The sequence below is a fragment of the Petaurus breviceps genome, unplaced genomic scaffold, assembly GCF_028583685.1.
Source record: "Petaurus breviceps papuanus isolate PSGF00001 unplaced genomic scaffold, PetGlider_PUasm1.0 90654, whole genome shotgun sequence".
In the NCBI taxonomy this organism is placed as follows: domain Eukaryota; kingdom Metazoa; phylum Chordata; class Mammalia; order Diprotodontia; family Petauridae; genus Petaurus; species Petaurus breviceps.
Window position 1 is genome coordinate 4,630,725 of NW_027187301.1, and position 16,086 is coordinate 4,646,810.

At 41.6% G+C, this 16,086-nt stretch overlaps 1 protein-coding gene and 1 pseudogene across 1 annotated transcript in view; both read right to left on the reverse strand.

Annotated features, from left to right (window-relative positions):
* Nucleotides 1-16,086, reverse strand: part of SLC12A8 (solute carrier family 12 member 8) — a 185,417-nt gene that overhangs the window by 121,229 nt on the left and 48,102 nt on the right. The window contains exon 4 of the mRNA XM_069064973.1: nt 15,055-15,286. Coding sequence (XP_068921074.1) covers nt 15,055-15,286 — 232 coding nt within the window. The remainder of the gene's footprint in view (nt 1-15,054; nt 15,287-16,086) is intronic.
* LOC138143777 (U6 spliceosomal RNA) lies at nt 9,256-9,356 on the reverse strand (annotated as a pseudogene).

Here is a 16,086-nt window from a genome sequence, read left to right on the forward strand (position 1 = left end):
ATAGATAGATAGAGATAGATAGATAGATAGAGATAGATAGATAGATAAGAGATAGATAGATAGATAGAGATAGATAGATAGATAGATAGATAGATAGATAGATAGATAGATAGAAGACATAGAGACATGATAGACAGACAGAACATTTATTTAAAGCATACTATGTGAAGACACTGTGCTAAGCACTGGAATACAAATATAAGTAAGATCGTTTCTGTCTTCAAGAAGCTTATATTTTAATGGGGGATATAACACATGACGGGGTGGGGGGTGGGAATACCAGCCTGCAGGCTATGTGGCAGGGGAGGGAAGGGGACTAGAGAGAGTCTTGGTGTGGGTGAGATAAAGCATGGCCAAGGCTCTTCTTAAAATGGTGATACAGGGGACAGAGTCACCAATGAGGTAAGGAGGGCATCAGGGTAAAGGTTTCTCCAGAGTGGCAAGGTGGCAGGCAAGGAGAAAGGAGAGAAGGAGTCTGGAAAGTGTCCAGGAATGAGATAAGAATAATATGGGGGGGAGGGCAAGTTCACCACACGCGCTAGGATTTGAAGCCAGGTCCCGACTCCAAATCCAAGAGACTTTCTACTACATCAACAACATATACTTGTGGTGTTGGGTGGGAAGGGGGTGGGGGATGACAACTAACAGAAATTAGGGGTGTAATCTATGGTCATCTTTGCCAAGCTAAAAAAGCGGCCCATGTGGGATAAAAGAATCATAGCTCTGTAGCCAGAAGGGACTTCATACTTCATCTTAGGAGTCCATCTAGCCAACTCAGAGAGGTTAAGCAATTGTAAGTAGTAGTGTCAAAATCAGAATTTGAACACAGGTCCTTTGACTCCAAAGCCAGTGGATCAAGCTTCATGATCGTTCCAGATAGTCAGGCTATCTGGCCAAAGAAGAATTCTTTAACCAAAAAAAGGAAGCTAAAAAAATCCAAGAAAATGTAAATTCCTAAAGTCACAATTACCTCTCAAATATAACTCTTCCTTCCTTCTAATAAGATCTGAATGAACCCACACCCAGCTCCACTCCCACCCAAGCATCCAGTCCTCCACCCAGGCCATCCTGGGGATAGGAGATGCTTGCCAGCTGTCAGCTGGGTGGAGAGAATACCTGAAAACTGCTGCCCAAACAGGAAGGCTGTTGGCGCCTCTCTGAAGGGAGGCCTAGGGAGTGTCCATCCCTCTGGAGGCCAGAGATAGGTCAAGAGAACTAGGACAGCTTACTGGGGGTTTCCACAATATGATATGAATGTAGATGGTAGATCCAGGAGCCGGCTTAACAATACTGTGATATGCCACCGGTGAAGAAAACTGTGCTCCTGTAATTCCATCAAACCCTACTCTGCCTCAGAAACCTTCTGCAGTAAGATGCCCCCAATGGCCTTACCTACCAGGGTCAGGATGTCCCATGTATATATGCCTGGTGACCCCAAATTATCCCAAGTTTTCTGGCCAAGTTGGAGGTTAGGTATATATGGCAGTGTGGTCTAGGGAATAGAGGATGGGGCCTGGGTCCAAATCTCACCTTAGACACTTACTTAGCTGTGTGACCTTGGATAAGTCACTCAGTCTTTCTGAGCCTTGGTTTCCTCATCTGTAAAATGGGGCTAATTATGATGATGATAATTACACCTCACCTAATTGTTATGAGGATCAAATGAGATAACGTAGGAAAGCAACATGGTTCAATCCAAAGTCTGCTGGCTGTGATGTTTGAGGACGTCCCCACTTGCTGCCTCAGTGATTTAACTGCTCCAGACCTCACCTTTCTTTTCTGATAAACTAGACAAGCCTATGTTCAGTGCTGTGTGAGCCTTACATGGTGCTTTAAGGTTTGCAAAGGTGCCTTGAAATGATTTATCTCATTTTATTCTCAGGACAGTCCTACAGGGTGGGGTTACATTACTGTCACCATTTTTACAGATGAGGAAACTGAGACTAGGAGAGTTAAATGACTTGCCCAGAGTCATACAGTGTCTGAGGCAGAATTTGAATTCGGGTCTTCCTGACTTCAATTCTAGCATGTAAGTCAAACAAGCAGCTATTGTCATTATCAATTAATAAGCAAACAATAAACATTAAACACCTAGAAGGTACCAGGCACTGTGCTAAGCACTGGGGATGCAAAAAGGGGCAAAAGGCAGTCTTTTTCTTCAAGGAGCTTGCAATCTAATCAACATGCAAACAAATGTACAAGAGAAAACTACATATAGATAGATATAGAATATCTATGTAGGATAGATAGGGAATCACTAAAAGAGGGACAGCACTGGAGTTAAGAGGGGCTGGGGAAGGCTTCCAGTGAATGATGGGATTTTAGCTGGGACTTTGGAGTGGAGAATGGACAGCCAGAGGAAATTCCGGAGCTGAGAGATGGAGGGTCTTGTTCATGGAACAGCCAGGAGGCCAGTGTTACTGGATCAGAGTGCATGTTGGGGGTAAGATGGAAGAAGAGAGCAAAGGAAGGTTGGGGCTGGGTTATGAAGGGCTTGGAAAGCCAAGCAGAGCATTTTATATTTCATCCTGGAGGCAAGAGGAGGTGACATGATCAGACCTAAGCTTTAGGAAAATCACGTTAGTGGTTGAATGGAGGCTGGACCAGGGTGAGGAGAGACTTGAGGCAGGCAGACCCACCAGTGGGCTATTGTGATAGTCCGGAGGGAGGTGACAGTAGGGGCAGTGACGGAAGAGAGAAGGAGGTATATTTGAGAGATGTTGAAAAAGAGACAAGGAGGAGAGGCCAAAAAAGGATGACTTCTTTAATGTTCCTTATACCTTTTCTCTCTTTTTCTTTCTTTTTTTCTGGGGGTGGGGAGGTTGGTTTTGGGATTAAGCAACTTGCCCAAGGTCACACAGCTAGTAAGTGTTAAGTGTCTGAGATCGCATTTGAACTCAGGTCCTCCTGACTCCAGGCCCAGTGCTCTATTCACTGTGCCACCTAGCCGCCCCTTCCTCTCTTTTTCAACCCTCCTAGTGACAGATCCCAGGAAGACCAATGGTACTCACAGCACCGCTGCACACCACCCCCCACCCCCCATCCTAAATGCAATCATTCTATTTAATGCTCTGATTAACAACTACCTTCCAAGGCACTGAAAAATACCATGGCTGAAATGCTCATCTACACCAGCGTCCATCTGTCGGCCACAACCCTCAATTCATGAGAGCACCTGCTGATTCTTTCCTTTCTTCCAGACTGACCTCATTCCCTAGTCCCCGAGTCTTTCTACCACAGAGATAAGAAAGCCCAAGGGCCTCTTAAATTCATTCACTCATTCAAGGAGAATGGATGTCTGTTATCTGTCAGGCACTGCTGGATGTGCTGAGAATCTTTTGTTGCTGTTTAGTCGCATCTGATTCTTTGAGACCCCATTTGGGATTTTCTTGGCAAAAAGTCTAGAGTAGTTTGCCATTTCCTTCTGCAGATCATTTTATAGATGAGGAAACTGAGGCAAATAGGGTTAAGTAACTTGCCCAGGGTCACACAGCTAGTAAGTAAATTAGAGGCCAGATTTGAACTCAGGAAGGTGAGTCTTCCTGACTCCAGGCCATTTGCTGTATTATCACCTAGCTGCCCTTGGTGCTGAGGATACAAATACAAAAGTAAGGATATAAAGTGGTCCCTGCTCTCAAAGAGCTTATTATTCAGTAGGGAAACATGTTCCCAGATAAGTAAATACTACTATGAAAGAACAATGGTGGACGTGGGGCAGCGTTGGAAGGTTGGGAAGGGAGACATTAACTGAAGAGGTCTAGGTGAGGGATGCCTCGAAGGAAGCTAGGGATTCTAAGAAGCAGTTAGGTCATCATGTGATGATTCGGATCTGCATTGATGACCCGTTCTGACCTGGGGCCCTTATTGTGAACAATTCTAGTTTGTGCAAGGCCCTGCTTCCTAGTCTTAACCACGGCTTTAGTTCTCTTGAGGCCCAACCACTCAGTCACTAGTCAGTCGGTAAACCTTTATTAACCACCTATAGGCGTCTAGGCATGCCTGTGCCAAGCACTGATGATGAAAAAAAAAAAGAAAGAAAGAAAAGGAAAAGCAGAAGACAGCCTTTGTTTTCAAGGAGTTTATAACCTAATGAAAAAAATGTGCCAACAACTATGTGTGAAGAAACCATGCACAGGATGAATGGGAGATGATACACAGAGAAAAGCCTCTAGAATTAAGGGGGATTGGGAAAGGCTTCCTGAAGAAGGCAGCATTTCACAGCTGGGTTCTCATTTGGAACCCAGTGCCCTGGAGGCAACAGTTACCTTGATCTGAGTTATTGTCTTCAGGCTACATCTTTCTGTTACTGCATTGGGGCCAAGAACTGGATATGGGAGACAGACCCTACTGTCAGACTCTATCTACCGCACCCTACTCCAATCAATCAATACACATTTATTAGGCAGCTACCTACTCTGTGTGAGAAGAAAAGAAATAATGACTCAGTCTGAACCTCGTCCAGACCATGGCACACCATCCACACATGGGATATCTTCTGACTGCATCTATCATCCCTTGTCATCTTGGGATAACTGCTGCTAATGGGAGGTCAGTCAGATCCTGGGAGACTAAGCACCAGGTATTTCCTGAGTCAAGATGCTCAACCCAACCTTCCCTGGTATTAGAGAGGGCACTGATGCCATCCCCTGACATCACAGGATTGCTGAGTTAGAAGCTCCCTTCAAATGACTCTTGTGACCAATGGTTAACAAACTTGTGCCTCCTCTTCCACTAATGCCTGTGATTCAGTCACCAGCTGCCTTGTAACTTCCTGCCACTCTCTGCCCTCTCATCCCCACTCATTTCCATCCCTTGCACCATAGTTCCTATCCTGGTCTGCCCTACCTTTCCTTTGTGCCCTCTGAAACTCTCACTCCACTGTTAACAAACTTCCCTTCTCCTAGATCTCTTCTTCTGATGCTTCCTTCAACTTCTTTTACTCAAGAAAGCATAGTCTCCCTCAAGAAGACACAGTGTCCCTGGCAACCCTCTCCTTATCTCACCCTCCTCCTCCTACCCAGCAATGGATGGTCATAAAGGCTCTAGTCTTCCCCCTTTTCTCTTCCCTCTCTATGCTTTCCCTTCATGATCTCATGAGCTCCCATGCATTCTATTCACATATCTACACCGATAACTCCCAAATAGATAATGTCCAGCCCTTATTGCTCTCCTAAGCTACAATCTTACATCACTAACTTGCTGTTGGTATCTATCTCCACCTAGATATCCTCTTAGTACCTCAAACTCAACCTGTTCAAAACAGACCTTAAGCCCTTCTCTCCTGAGTCTGCCCTGCCTCTAATCTAATCCAACATTTATGTCAAGGATACCACCATCCTTCCAGCTGCCCAGATTCACCACCTGAGTCGTCCTGCCTTCTTCCCTCTCCCTCATCCTTTCAGGGACTCAGTTACTGTGAAATTATCTGTGTTAATCTGTGAAATTATCTCAGTTTTCTGTGAAATGAAGATAATAACATCGGTACTATCTTCCTTACCAGGTGCAGATGAGAGAAAGCTTTGCAAACTACAAAAGATCATCAAAACGTGGGTCATCTCCATCCTTTCAGTGCCTTCCCACACCCCCACCCACCTTAGTGGTCCAATATTTTCAGATTGCTCAAAGACTGACTCAGGGTTTTAAATATGGAAGAAGCCTTAGCAATCACTTTGTCCAATCCTCTAATATTACACATAATTAAACTGATACTCAGAGAGGGGAAGGAGTTGCCCATCTCACAGCCAGTTGTTGACAAAGGTAGAGGCAGCTAGTGATACCATAGATAGAGAATTAGGCCTGGAGTCAGGAAGATCTGAGTTCAAATTTTACTTCAGATATTTATTACTCAAGGCCCTGGGCAAGTCTCTTAACCTCTGTTTGCCTCAGTTTCCTTGACTGTAAAGTGGGAACAATAACAATATCTACCTCCCAGGATTGTTGTAAGGATCAAATAAGATAATATTGGTAAAGCGACTAGTACAGTGACTGATTCATAGTATGAATAATTTTTCCCTTCTTTCCTGTAATTCAGTTTTTCTACCCCAGTCTTCCTTTCCTTACCCCACATTCTCCTTTTGCACAGTAGCATATGCTATGAATAATTTATAAAACGGAGATAGTCTTGCTCAGAAGACAGAGACGGTTCAGAAAATCCAAGACACGACTAACTACAGACCTGTTGGTATGTCTGCTGTTTTATGACGCATCAAGAGTCTTCTCTCCAACTGAGCCATCTGACAGCACATGCAACTTCAGAGCACGCCCACTATGAGCAAGGATTGGTCTTATTTTATGGCTGAATTCGAGTGTCAGATGGTTTGTTTACGTAACTCCTGTGTTCCAGGGTTGCTGGGCCCTCGTTCCAAGAACAGCTAAGTGAGGCCATGAGGTACAATGAAAAGGGCACTGGTTTGGATGGAGAATCAACTTTTGGCTCTATTGCTTATTACGGGCACAAGGCACCTTCCATGGATTGGTCTTAGTTTTCTTATTTGTAAGATGAGAGAGTTGGACTAGATGTCCTTTAGAGTTAGTTCCAACTTTAAATCCTTGGATTTTAAGAAACAAAAGCTAACAACTGTGGTTCCTCCAGTCCCTAAAGGAAAAAAAATCTGATAAAGGAATTGTTAATTAGATATTATGAACTTAATGTTTTAGGCTCCCAGGGATAACTGTGGAAGAGAAAGAAAGAGAGAAAGAAAGAAAGAAAGAAAGAAAGAAAGAAAGAAAGAAAGAAAGAAAGAAAGAAAGAAAGAAAGAAAGAAAGAAAGAAAGAAAGAAAGAGAAAGAAAGAGAAAGAAAGAAAGAAAGAAAAAGAAAGAAAGAAAGAAAGAAAGAGAAAAGAGAGAGAGAAAGAAAAAGAAAAGAGAGAGAGAAAGAAAGAAGGAAGGAAGGAAAGAAAAAGAGAGAGAAAGAAAGAAAGAAAGAAAAAGAGAAAGAAAGAAAAAGAGAGGAAGGAAGGAAGGAAGGAAGGAAGGAAGGAAGGAAGGAAGGAAGGAAGGAAGGAAGGAAGGAAGGAAGGAAGGAAGGAAGGAAGGAAGACAATCTAAGTCAATGGTAGTATTTCAGGCACTTGGGAGAGATTTTCTTCCTTTTTTTTTTTTTTTTTGTTTTTTTCCTCTATAGGGGTAGGATACACATTACTAAGCCTCCCCACAAAGATGGAACCACTCCACCTACCCTGTCTATAGCTCCCTATGGATGCTCTTTCTTCCAAGAATGAAGCGCATTCTGCTAAAAGACTCCCTGCATCTCATAGAAGCTGGTTCAAAACGTCAGAGCTGAGACTCCACACAGAGGCCAACCCTAGCACTGCAGGGTCCTTTTGAAGAAACAGGGTCAGCCTAAAGAAAGAAATTAAGCACCACCCCCCACCTCCCACTCCCCTACCCCCTCCAAAAACAAACAAAAAAAAAAACCCAAAAAGCAAACTAGCCATGGAAAATTACCAGGAATGTCCAAACAAAGCAAGATTTAAAAAAAGAAAAAGATTAGGCATCCGATGGAAGGATCTCCACTGCAAAGAAGCTACTCTGGTTTTCTTTAAAACTGGTGACAGAGAAGATTGTTAGAGGAGGGAAATCGAGTCTGGGCAGGTGGAATCGTAGGGGAAGCAGATGGGATCCAGGTAGGGAAGAGGGGCCCATGGCAGCTGGGACTCAGCAAAGCAGTAACAGACAGGCTGGCTGCAGTCCTTGGCTCCTAGGGCCAAGAGGACAGGCTCTGCGCTCGCTGCCAACTGTTAACCAAGTTTAGCTTTGCTTGCTGTCTTTCACATAACGATGCACCTTCTGCAAGGCCTCCAAGCTCTATTTGGGCCTTTTGAAATAGGTGTGCCTCACTTTACACAATAGATGGACTTTTGAAGTATCCTCCGGAGGCCCAGGCCTGTGTTGAACTCATTAAGAATTTTCTACTTAAAAGGAAGCTTAAGGTGAATACTTTTGTAAAGAGAAGAATCATCCTGTAACATAAATACACATAAACAAGAATTTGGAACTAGGCAGTATCATATAGTATTGAAAGAAACTCGACTAGGAATCAGAGGACCTGGGTTCAAATCCTGACTCTACCAGCTCCTACCTTTGTGACTTTGGTCAGTGTTTTAACCTCTCTTAGACTAAGTTTTTCCATCTGGAAGATAGGGAGATTGGACTGGATCTAAATGCCCTTTTGGCTCTAAGACTATGATCTATAAATTTTTTGTGTCATAGACCCCTGAGGGAGTCTGGTGAAATCTATGTACCCCTTCTGAGGATAATACTTTTAGATGCATAAAATATAATGCATAAATGTCAAAGGGAACCAAAATTAGCAAAAACAAAAATGTAACTTTTTAAAATTTTCCCATTCAAGTTCCTAGACTCCTTGAAGTCTTGTTTGGTCATGTCCAACTCTTTGTGACCTAATCTGGGGTTTTCTTGGCAAAGATACTGGGGTAGATTGCCATTTCCTTCTCCAGCTCATTTTACGGATGAGGAAACTGAGGCCAAAAGGGTTAAGTACAGGGTCACACAGCTAGTAAATGTGAGGCTGGATTTGAACTCCTGACTCCAGGCTCAGCACTTGGCACTCTATCTACTGCACTACCTAGCTGTCCTCTTTAGCCCATGCAAAGAGCTCTTTTTAATTTTTCTATGCTGTATTTCCCTGAAAGCAGAGAATGTACCCAGTGAGGAATGTCATCCCTTCTAGAGGGTCTTGTAGAAAAGCAGTATAGAGTGGCTAGGTGGCACAGTGAACAGAGGCCCTGGAGTCAGGAGGACCTGAGTTCAAATCCAGTCTCAGACACTTAACACTCACTAGCCGTGTGACCTTCAGCAAGTCACTTAGCCCCCAATTGCCCTCCAAAAAGAAAAAGAGAAAAGCACTATAGTGGAAAGAACACTAGACTTGAGGACAGGAGATCTGAGTTCCAATTCTGATTTTACCCCCTCCTGATGCATTTTATGTTCTCTGAGCCTTTGTTATTTAATCTGTAAAATGGGGTTAATAATGTTTGCAATAGCTGCTTCGCAGGGCTGTTGTAAAGAAAGTAAAATGTAATAGAGATGAGAGTGATTAGCATTAAATCTTCTTGTGAAGTTATGAAAAACCATGGAGCATTTAAATAAATGAGCACAGAGCTGAAGAATTTGAGGCAACGCTTGGAAAATGTACAAATGCAATCACTTCTGTTTGTCTGGGGGTTTCATTTTTTAGACAAAAATTCTTTATTTTACACATTCCTCAGCAATCCTTCCAGACTACAACCAGAAAACTATGGAACATTTCCCAGATTTGGGTGCCATCCTGGGGCTGAGACAAGGCTGATCTTCTCTGTACCATTCCAATGTTAGTATATGCAATACTATTCCAAGCATGGTAATCTGGTTAAAAGCAAAGAATCCAACCCAATACAGAGGCTGTGCTCACTGAGGACCACTCGGCAGAAAGGTGCATACATATGCACATTAAAAATGATCAGAAAAGAACTTGGAGAGAGTTTAATGCTCAAGTTCTTTTTTTTTTTTTAACCACCATTACAAACAAATACTTGGGCAGGTAGGCAGAAAAACAAAGTGCAACCCTGAAGTCAGAAAGACTCATCTCCTTGAGTTCAAATCCAGCCTCAGACCTTTACTAGTTGTGTGACCCTGGACCAGCCACTTAACCCTGTTGGCCTCAGTTTTCTCATCTGTAAAATGAGCTGGAGAAGGAAATGGCAAACCACTCCAGTGTCTTTGCAAAACAAAAACAAAACAAAAAACCATATGGGATCATAAAGAGTCCAACACAACTGAAATGACTGAAATACAACAACATCAACATACTGTTTTAAGGGGGAAAAATCTCTATACAAAATGTATTATTTAAAAATTTCCAAGTTCCAGCTAATGACTCAGTTTTATTCATTTCTGTATACCTCTCTCAGTCCCTAGCATGGGAGGCACTCAAGTTGTTGAATGAAAAGAATGAATGGAAGAACAAAATCTAATACAAAGAAGGGATTCTAGGGCAAAGGACAAAGACCTAGTACAAAGAAACAAATCCCTTGAAATTTGTTTTAAAGGGGTGTGACCCATATATAGGCTTTTCCATTCATTAGGATCAATATAAAGTGTCATGGTTGCAAGTAATTGTGAGTCAGGGGGCACAGATGGACACAACTAAAACAACTCACAACAACAACAATGATTTTATTGGTGTATGGAACTCTGGGTGAAGAAGTTCCTTCTGCAAATCCAGGTCAGCAACTATACTGCAACTTAAAGCCTCAGAGAGTTTTCTGGAGCACTGAGAGGGCATAGCTTGCCCATATTTGTCAGAATTGGATTTGAACCCAGATCTTCCTGATTATTCTCAGGAAGCCTATGCACAATAAATGGCTCCATGATCTCACTGAGTCACGAGTTCTCTCCAACAATACAGATGACAACCCATCCATGTCTGCTCACCAAGTACAACTCATCCATGATCCTGCAAAAAGTTTTGGACCCATCCAACATGCTGAAGGCCTTATTCAATTTCTTGCCAGGAAACTAGCTCATATTTTCTCCTTATTCTACAGTTACTCGATGACATCCTTTACTTCCTATTCTTCTTTGGAGTTCCTCCTTAGTTACATGCTGCAACCAACATGCACCCACCATATGCATAGTCCTCCAGAGGTGGCAGTATTCCACACCTTGTCTTTCTCGGTGTTCTCAGTGCTTGGCACAGTGCCTGGCATAGGAGCTTAATGAAAGTATATTGGCTTGACATAGAACAACACTGGAAAAATGTCAATATTGCTTCCACAGGAGCTTGGGATCAGTAGAAGACCTTTGTGATTTCTCACAAGCCTCCCAGTCCATGATTAGCTCAGAGCCTTGCTCACTGTCCATTGGCCCTCTGTCCCAGAATCCATATGCTGGTCAAATTCTGGTCTACTGGATGTCTGTTTGCATTTTAGTTGGTGCATGTTTTCCTTCTGATTAAGAAATCTTTTATAGAGCACCAGCCCTGGAGTCATGAGGACCTGAGTTCAAATCTGGCCTCAGACACTTTAACACAAAAACTAGCTGTGTGACCTTGGGCAAGTCACTTAACCCCAATTGCCCTCCAAAAAGCAAAAACTAAATGAAAATTTAAAAAAAGAAGTCTTTTGTATGAAGCACAGGTGAAGGGGCCAATACCTTGGGTGGGGAGCTCAGTGTCAAAAGATGGCAGTTGGAATGCCCCAGGCTCCTCCAGCAGCTTTCCAAATGCCTCACCCCAAGAGTCCCTGGCGTCAGCAATCAGGGTGTATATCTGCCACTTCTATTATATGACCAGGGACAAGTGACAACCTCCCACAGCCCCAGCTTTCTTATCTATAAAATGGGAGCAAAGTTAGCTAGAGTGCCTGACTACTTCCAAGTATTGTTACAGCTCCAAGGTGATAATGAGTATAAAAGGTGTTAAAATCAAATCCATTTCAGTGCCTAGCCCAGTGCCAGCCACATAAGAAGTTCTTAATAAATGTTCCTTGGAATGAATTAAATTGAGAATTGAACTCGTTTTATTTTTCTCATATTGTACTGGGTAGGAGGTTGAATTTGATAACAGCTAAGGTCCCTTCTAAAATTAATATTCATAAATGTAAACAAGTTGTCTCTCCATTTAGAAAGATGAGACTCTGGGAGCTTCTACTTTCCATACAACACCGAGGATAAAGATGCCTAGAGCCAGCAAAGACAGCTGTGGCATTCATTACATGATGCATAGATTCCCAGAGGGGGTAATGCCACCCCCTGAGAGGTCGCTAGAATGATCCAGGCAGGGCGGTAGTAGCCGCAGATGTGATTTGAGGGGAGGGGCTGAATAAGAATAAGGGAGAGGTGGAAGCATAAGGAAAGAAGAGAAGAAAATTTGAAAAACCATTTGCACATATTTCATGTTGTGTAACAGAATTAAAATCATAGTGATTACATTATTTTCCAAATAAGCACACAAAATGCAAGTTATAACCAATCAGTGGTCAAGTCCACTGACAGGTCTTAACAAGCAAGTTAACTGATGAAGTATCATACATTGTTGGGAAGTCCAGCATGTAAAGGTAGGAATATGTGCATGTAATGACTTGTTTACAATACAACACAATATGGTTACATGATGTGATATTGCATCATCAAAATTTCAATGCAGAAAAAACCCCACAAATTTACAAATTATTGAATTTAAGATGAATCATTTTTTTAAAAACACATTTGTTTGAAATGACACAAATTTCAAAAGAAAGAACATTAAAGAGCTAAAGAAAGTAGATTTCCAGGGGGAAACTGAGTAATTTTTTTTATGGGGGTATTAGGTCAAAGTTTGGGAACCTCTTATCTAGAGCTAAAAGGAACCTTGGAGATCACCTGCTGCAACCCTTTCATTTCATAGATGGGAAAACTGAGGCCCAGAGAGAGAAAGGGACTTGTTCAATCTTATGCAAGTAGTTAGCTTCAAGACTGGGATGCAAACTTAGTTCCTCGGACTCTGGTCAACAGAGATACCTCCCTATTCCAAGATAGAATGATTCAAATTCTGCAGGACTGGATACATGATTACTGAGAAGATGGAAGATAGAAATAAACATGGAGGTAAAGGGGTTTACTTGAAATAATCCAGGGTGTGTAGCCCAGCTTTGCCTGCGATTCTTTGCTTGAATGCTTCTAGGGACGATGAGAATGATGATGATGATGATGATGATGATGATGATGATGATGATGATGATGATGACAGCAGCTAACATTTGTAGAGTGCTTAAAATGTCCCAGGCACAGTGCTAAGCATTTTACAATTATTAACTCCTTTAGCTGTTTATTCCATAGTTGGTAAGTTGTGTTAGTTTAAATAATATCACAGTGAATTCAAATTCACTTTCTTTTAACTTTAACAACTTGACAATTCCAGAAATATTTACTAAGCATTCACTATGTGCAATTACTATGCTAGGGTCTGGGAGCTTACATTCTATGTGGGGAGGGGGGAAGGCAGAGCCTATACAGTAGCTACAGGGAGTGAAGTATAATACAGATTGGGGAGTGATAGAGGGGAGGGGAGGGGAGGAAGGACTTTCTTAGAAAGCAATGTCTTCAATGGTAGCTGAATTAACTTTAGAGAACACTTTCAGCTAAGGGAATGAAGGGAGGCTGTTCAGGACAGAAAAGATGGTGTCTGAGCTGAGCCTTGAAAGAAGATGAGGATTCTGAAAAGGGAGGAGGAGGAGGAGGAGGAGGAAGGAGTATATTCCAGGCACATATGTACGGGGAAGCAGCTTGTGTGAATACATGGAGGTAGGAAATAGCATATTGAGTTGAAGAAATTGGTAGTAGCTCAATTTCATTGGAGCCCTGAAGTTGGGAAGGGGAACAATGCAAAATAAGGCAGAGGGAGGCGAGGGAGGGAGAAAATTCAGAACTCAAGTTGTGTTTTTTTTTAATGTTAAAAATTGTCTTTACATGAAATTGGAAAAAAATTCTTTTTGATTAATTTATTTTAAACTTAAATATACAATAAGAAGAGAAAAAACATTATAAACTTAAATACTAAAACTTAAATACAAAATAAGAAAAGGAAAAAAGCATTGCCATGTACACAGCAGAACATGAGAGGATTCAAAACATACAGCAATTAATTTCCATTTCAAGAAAGCCTCTATAATAAATACTAATTATACTAATTAATAATTAATACTAATTATACTAACTAATAAATACATTGTGTTCAGAGCTATCCATCTTTTCTTTGCTTCCTTGTAAGTTTTCTTTGGCTCTCTGCTGTGTACTTTTTACTTTGTCTCCCCCTTACTTCCCTATCTCCCCCAAGAAAATTACAATTAAGTACAGATACACACATATACACATGCGTACATATATTCACACATACATATGTATATATGTGTGTGTGTGTGTGTGTATATGTGTGTGTGTGTGTGCATATATTGGAAAATTAGGAACAGAAAGTAAATGTCTTTAAATGCTAGACTAAGGAGTCTTCATTTTATCCTGGATGGAATAGAGATCCATTGAAGGTTTTTGAGCAGTGAGTGACATGGTCAGATCTTAGAAAGATTATTTTGCCAACTTGGAGCATTAATAAAGCAACCTAGAAATATTCTGATGGGGGGGGGAGTGCTAATTTTTAGCTCCAGGGCCTCATACTAGTTTGGGATCAAAAAGATCTTGCTTTCCTTCTTTTCTGGCAGAGTAGCCGTTAGGGTAGTAGTCTCTAAGCTGGTGACAGATGTCTTCCCCCCCCCCCCAAAAAAAAATTGTTTATGACTTGAAATATATTCAAGGGCAGCTAGGTGGTGCAGTGAATAGAGTACCAGGCTTGGAGTCAGGAAAACCTGAATTCAAATTCAGCCTCAGACACTAACTACGTGACCCTGGGCAAGTCATTTAATCCTGTTTGCCTCAATTTTCTCAACTGTAAAAGGAGCTAGAGAAGAAAATGGCAAACCACTCCAATATCTTTGCCAGCAAAACCCCAAAAGGAGTCATGGACACGACTGGAAAACAACTGAACAATAACAAATAAAGATTCAAGGTGAAAAGAGTATTCTACTCTGATTTAGAAAGAAAACCAACACTAAATTAAGAAGTGATCAGTCCTAGCCAGTGCATAGTGAGAAGGGTATCAAATTGTGTCTAGGTGTTCATTTTCTTTAAGATACAGCTTTTGAGAACTACCTAATTTATTTTTTCAGATTTAAATTTAGCTATTTTAATAAAGAGTTGTATTTTTTTAAAACAAAGTAATTGAGTAGAAAAGTGTGCTAATAGCTGTCTCAAGTAATTATACCTATGCAAAGTCTGGATGTTCAGACCATGAGATCATATCCAAAATACCATTGCTCACCTTGCAGAGACTAAACTCTCACAGGCAAAGTACTCAGGAGCCTCTCAGCACCCTCCCTTACTCACCTGAATCCATAAAGTGACAGTAAACAGAGCCAACTGGGCCTCATTAACTCCAATTGACTTAACCTGACTCCAAAAAGGGTGAAGGTAAAGATTAGGGTACCTGCCAAGCATGTCTCAGCAAAAAATGGGAGGCGCTTACCTGGATCCAGGTGCGTGAAAGATCCAACTACAAAATCCAGTGTGGAGACAGCCAGCAAGAAGAGCAGCCCCAGCTGAAGGCGAACTATCCACTTAACTCCAGCAAGGTTAATTCCCAGCAATCCCAAAAGTACTGCAAGTGAAATGCTTCTCACCGCCCAGGTATTTCTGAGGCCCAGCAAATCGGAGATGGATTCTGCAAAGCCAGTAATATACATGGCCCCTGCAACACACTGAGGAGCAAGAAAAGAAAGCGCTATTCAGCTCAGTCCAACAAACATTTATTATGAACCTGCTGTGTGTGGTGAGGTGCTGACTGCTTTGGGGAGGGGGAAGAGTACAAAGGTCAGAAAAGGGAACGAACGTCTGTTCTCCAGAAAGCTGCTGGTTGGTGTAGTGGAGAAAGGGGTGGACTTGGAGTCAGGAAGACCAGAGTTTGAATCTTATCTCAGATCAAAGAAAGAGGAAAAAGATCCATCATCCATCTATACAACAATACTTATATCAGCTCTTTTTGTGGTGGCAAAGAACAGGAAACTAAGGGGATGCCCATCAATTAGGAAATGGCTAAACAAATGTATGTGACAAGAACATATATAGCAAAAATGTAAATAACAAATGTGTGTAATACATATGTGTGTGTGTATATACAGTATTGGACAAATGTATATAAATGTAGTGGAACACTGTAAGAAAGGACGAAGGGGTTTGTTTCAGAGAAACAGGAAAACTCATATGAACTGATACAGAGTGAAGTGAGCAGAACCAGGAGAACAAGTGGAATTATAACTATATTATAAAAAATGAACAATTTTTAGAAGACTTCAAAACTCTGATCAGTGACGTGATTAGTAATGATTCCAAAAGATCCATAATGAAGCATGCTACTGACCTTCTAGCAGAAAGGGGGTGGACCAAATATACAGAATGTGACACCCATTTTTGGATATAACTGAAATGGAAATTTGTTTTGAGTATGTCTATTTGCAAGGGTTTTTGTTTTGTTTTTTTTTCCAGGGGGCTTGGTTTTTGA